Source organism: Notamacropus eugenii, chromosome 5 (genome assembly GCF_028372415.1).
Source record: "Notamacropus eugenii isolate mMacEug1 chromosome 5, mMacEug1.pri_v2, whole genome shotgun sequence".
Classification (NCBI taxonomy): domain Eukaryota; kingdom Metazoa; phylum Chordata; class Mammalia; order Diprotodontia; family Macropodidae; genus Notamacropus; species Notamacropus eugenii.
In genome coordinates, this window is record NC_092876.1 from 22,086,011 (window position 1) to 22,090,733 (window position 4,723).

The 4,723-nt window shown below is 33.3% G+C and overlaps 1 protein-coding gene across 1 annotated transcript; it reads right to left on the reverse strand.

Annotated features, from left to right (window-relative positions):
* Positions 1 to 2,545: 2,545 nt before the first annotated feature.
* LOC140508380 (vomeronasal type-1 receptor 1-like) lies at positions 2,546 to 3,505 on the reverse strand. The gene has a single exon (XM_072616226.1). The coding sequence runs from the start codon at positions 3,485 to 3,487 to the stop codon at positions 2,546 to 2,548; it is 942 nt and encodes a 313-aa protein (XP_072472327.1). The 5' UTR covers positions 3,488 to 3,505.
* Between the last annotated feature and the right edge of the window lie 1,218 nt (positions 3,506 to 4,723).

Sequence of the window (4,723 nt, forward strand, 5' to 3'; positions counted from 1 at the left end):
ACCTCCAGAATATCATATTCCAAGCCCTTCAATCAGTTAACATAGAAGTTGCTAGATCTTGTGTCATCTTGATTGTATTTTCAGAATACTTCAATTGTTTCTTTCTGTTTGCTTGCAATATTTTCTTCTTGACCTAGGAACTCTGGAATTTGACTACAATATTCCTAGAAGTTTTCCTTTTCAGATCTCTTTCAGGAAGCAATTGATGGACCCTTTCAATTTCCATTTTACCCACTCGTTCCAGAATATCAGAGCAGTTTTCCTTGATAATTTCTTGAAAGATGATGTCTAAGATCTTTTCTTTTATCATGGCTTTGAGGTAGTCCAATAATTTTAGAATTATCTCTCCTGCATCTATTTTCCAAGTCAGTGATTTTTCCAATGAGATATTTCACATTGTCTTCTATTTTTTCATTCTTTTGGTTCTGTTTTATAATTTCTTTATATCTCATACAGTCATTAACTTCCATTTGCTCCATTTTAATTTTGAAGGAATTATTTTCTTCAGCGAGGTTTTGAACCTCTTCTTCCACTTAGGCAATTCTGCTTTTTAAGTCATTCTCCTCCTCATTGGCATTTTGGACTTCTTTTGCCATTTGGATTATTCTATTTTTTAAGGGATTATTTTCTTCAGTTTTTTGGGGGGGGAGGTCTCCTTCAGCAAACCATTGACTTTAATTTTCATGATTTTCTTACACCACTCTCATTTCTCTTCCCAATTTTTCCTCTACTTCTCTTACTTGATTTTCAAAATCCTTTTTGAGCTCTTCTATGGCATAAGACCAATTCATATTTTTCTTGGAGGCTTTGGATGTAGGAGCTTTGACTTTGTCTTCTTCTGGTTGTATGTTTTGTTCTTCTTTGTCACCAAAGTAAGATTGTATAGTCTTGAGTTCTTTTATGATGTTTTTATTCATTCTTTTACTCATCTTCCCAGCCAAACACTTGACTTTCTAACTCTTTGTCAAGGTAGGACTCTACTTCCAGTTAGGGTGGGTGTGGGTGTACTGTCCCAGGCTTCAGGGATTTTGTATCTGTGGTATTTCTTAAAGAGGCCTATTCACTGAATGGGCATTACCTCACTCAAAATGAGAACCTGAGAAGACCTCAACCTAAAAGTGCCAGGGTCTCCCATTGCATCCTGGGTCATCTCCAGTCATCTTGATGAATATCTGACCACTGGACCCAGATGGCTCTGGGGGAGAACATGAGGCTGGTGACCTGCACAACCCTTCCTCATTCAAATCAAAGTCAACTGCAAGTCATGTCATCATTTCCCTGATGTCATGATTGTCTTTGAGAACAAAGGACAAACACAATAACAAAAACAACAGCAACAATGGAAGCCTGTCAAATGAATCAATTCACAATACAAATAAAAGTTACTGACAGCATAGAATCTAGGTGAAATAAAAATAAATAAGAAAGCAACACCATCATCTCTTTTACATTCAGTGGAAACTCATGGCAGAAAAAAAAATAACTAACTTTTATTGTGGTTCTAAATTCCCATGCCCCAGGGTAATATGATCATTTAGACAAAAACGAAGCAAATCATTAACATAAAATAAGCAAAAACAAAACAAAGAGATAACAGTGATCAGAGTTACATCAAATAAAAGATCTCTGCAAATGAATAATCCATCTCTTTGGCTGGCCATCTTCATTTAAAAAAACCCTAAACTAGGTCAATTTGTCCAAATCAAATGACTACATATTTCTATTGCTAAATGAAATCATCCATGGCATTCCTAAGTAATATATAGCAAGAAAAAAAAAGAGTGAAAAATGTTACAGATAATCCTGATTGACCCATCTAGGCTGAAATATGTCACCATATATTTCGATGTGCTCCCACAGGTGGGCTTGCTTTGTTCATTGCTCATGGCCTAGTTTTTCCTCAGACTAAACCAGAGTATTCCTCTAAAAAGGTCGTCTTAACATTAGGCTAGTGAGTCTATCCTTGACATAGACTGGAGCCACCATGACAGGGGCACCTGAAAGGAGTAAAATAATAAGTTCAAAGAGAAAACCTATCCCCAGGTTTTCTCCAAGAACCCTAGAAGATAGTCTTCCAATAAAAAAAAAAAATCATCGTTCATACTCACCAACTCAGATTTCTATTATTTGTCTTATTCATTTAGATGTCATTTTAGTTTTAAAAATTTGAAGAGAAATCATGCAAGCAAAGAGAAATTTTTTATTTTTTAGATTATTGCTGATTTTTCTTTTTCATTATTTATTTCAGTATTGTTTTTATTTATTTTGTTTTGTTTCTTATTTTATATTATTTTATTTCCTTTATTTTTTAAAATTAAGGATATTTCATATTTTTAAATTTTAATTTCTTTACATTATAATTTTTGTGTTATATTTGGCTTTCTTTATATAGTATTTATTTTTATCATATAATTTTTTTATTTTAGACAAGCACTAAAACTTGAATACATAATAAGAAAAGAAAAAGAAACATCATAAATTTAAATATAAAATAAGGAAAGAAAAATAACTGTCATGTGCACAGTATAACTACTCCAAGATATCTTTATGTAAAAATGGAAATAGAATGCTGGGCAGTAGAATATCTACTGAAAAGAGAATCTCCAGATGTTCTCTTCTGCCAGAGTGAGTAAAAGAAACAGAGAATTTGGGAATCAGAGCTGATAAGTACAAATGGGCTGACAGCTGGATAACATGCATCCAAGAAAGCTGTGGTAGGCATCAACCACTGATAAGGCTTATCACACTTGAAGAGATAAAATGAAAAAACGGAATTGACTGAGTAGAAGGAGATGTAAGTGCTCACCAACACCAATATTGTGTAGGTGGCTCTAATCTCAGGTGGCTTTCTTGACAATTGGCTGGAACTGTGAATATGCTGGACTTGCTGATGGTGTTTTTGCAGGAGAAACACCAAGTAGACATTGGCCAAGACCATAAATCCCACACACAGGAAATCAGGAAGAGAATACACAATTATAAATAGTGAGTCTTTGAATGAAGTTAAAGCATAATCTGAACAGAATCCTAGATTCCATGTCCTTGTGTTGTTTCTTCTTTCTGCTAAGTTTGGCATATTCACAAACATATAGATATGTATCAGTGTGTGTAGGATCCAACAGAAAAGACAGAATGGGAAAATGTACCTTGAGGCAACGATTTTGAATTCTGACCATATGGAAGTGGCAAAGGGACTGATGGTGATAATTTGAAAACCACTCAGAAGGCAGGTGTTGCTGACAGAAAGGCTACGGGCCACTCGGTGGAAGAAAATAATAAGTTTACATCCAATGCCATGTATAAAATTTTTAAGCCCCAAACCAAACATTGTCTGAGGGACTCCTTTGGAAATTAGCGCCATGGAGTTGGCCAAGGCCAAATGGAAAAAAATGGAGTCTACAGGCCTCATCCTGCTGCCACTTAGGAAAGTGGAGGTGCAATGGCAAAGGAGGAAGACATTTCCCAGTAGACCAGCTCCTGTCTGCATGAAGAAGACAATACCTAGAACTAAGTAAAAAAAAAAAGTTATTCTCATACTGAAGTAGAACTGTTCTCAGAGGTAAAGAAAAAAAAGAAAGAAAAAGAGAGAAAGAAGGAAGGTTCTGAACTTTCGTAGAGGACATTGATTAATAGGTTGAATAAGAGTTGTGATGAACAATGAACAACCTGATTTGTATCTACTGATTTTTCCTTTGGTAGTGGACAAGTGGCAGATACTCAAATACTGGAAAATAATATAGGTGAAACACCACAATTTCACCAGCCCATCGGAAGAGTTCTTTTCAGTCACTGAGAGAGATCAATGAGGCTGGGAAAATGAATGCTCAATTTTAATCCAAAAAATCCAGAATGGAAAGAGACTTAAGACAATTCATTATTGAAAAATCTAAATTTCAATAAAAAGAAATATAAAAAATAACAGAGCTAAATAGATTATTAAAAAAGTCAGATTAAATATCTATATGAGAACTTAAGGGAAAGAAAATGTATTATCTAAATTAACATGGAGGAAAATTTTTCATATGCTGGGACAAAAGTATGTAGTCATATATTTAAAAATGAAGGAATCCTATGCTGTACTGTAAATCATATTGCAACAAATAAATAATGAATCTTAGTATAACAGAAAGAAAATCCTATTTAAAATTTTAACATGTGCTACACGAATACCACAATAAAAGATGAATGATTAAAAAAAATCAGATTACATCAGAATTCAGCAATACAATTACCATATGGATGAATCTCTAGAATATTGTTAGCATGTAAAATTGAGCAAAACTTATTACAAATAAAATACATGTTAACAAGAAATTTAAATATGAGGCTGTTGTTAAATCTTAACAAAAAGAATGACATACCCCAGAAAATGGGAGAAATATAGCCAAGTCAACAATTGAAACTAAGCAAAGAAGAAAATAAAACAATTTAAATAAAATCATGAACTGATTAGGAAAAGAGTAACATGAAATAAAAGGTAACTATAAAAAAAATCTTTGGAAAAAGGAAACTCAAATATCCAAATTTTGAAATGAGAAATGGAAGATTTGAACAAGGTTAAAATGAAAAATTATCCAGTAATTATTCCTTGAAATTAGATGATTTAATAAATTTCATAGTTTTAGAGATTCAAAATAACAAAATTACCATGACAACAAGTAGATGAGATAAACCATCTGGTCATGAAGCTCATCTGGATTAATGAGGTTTCTGGATCAATTTA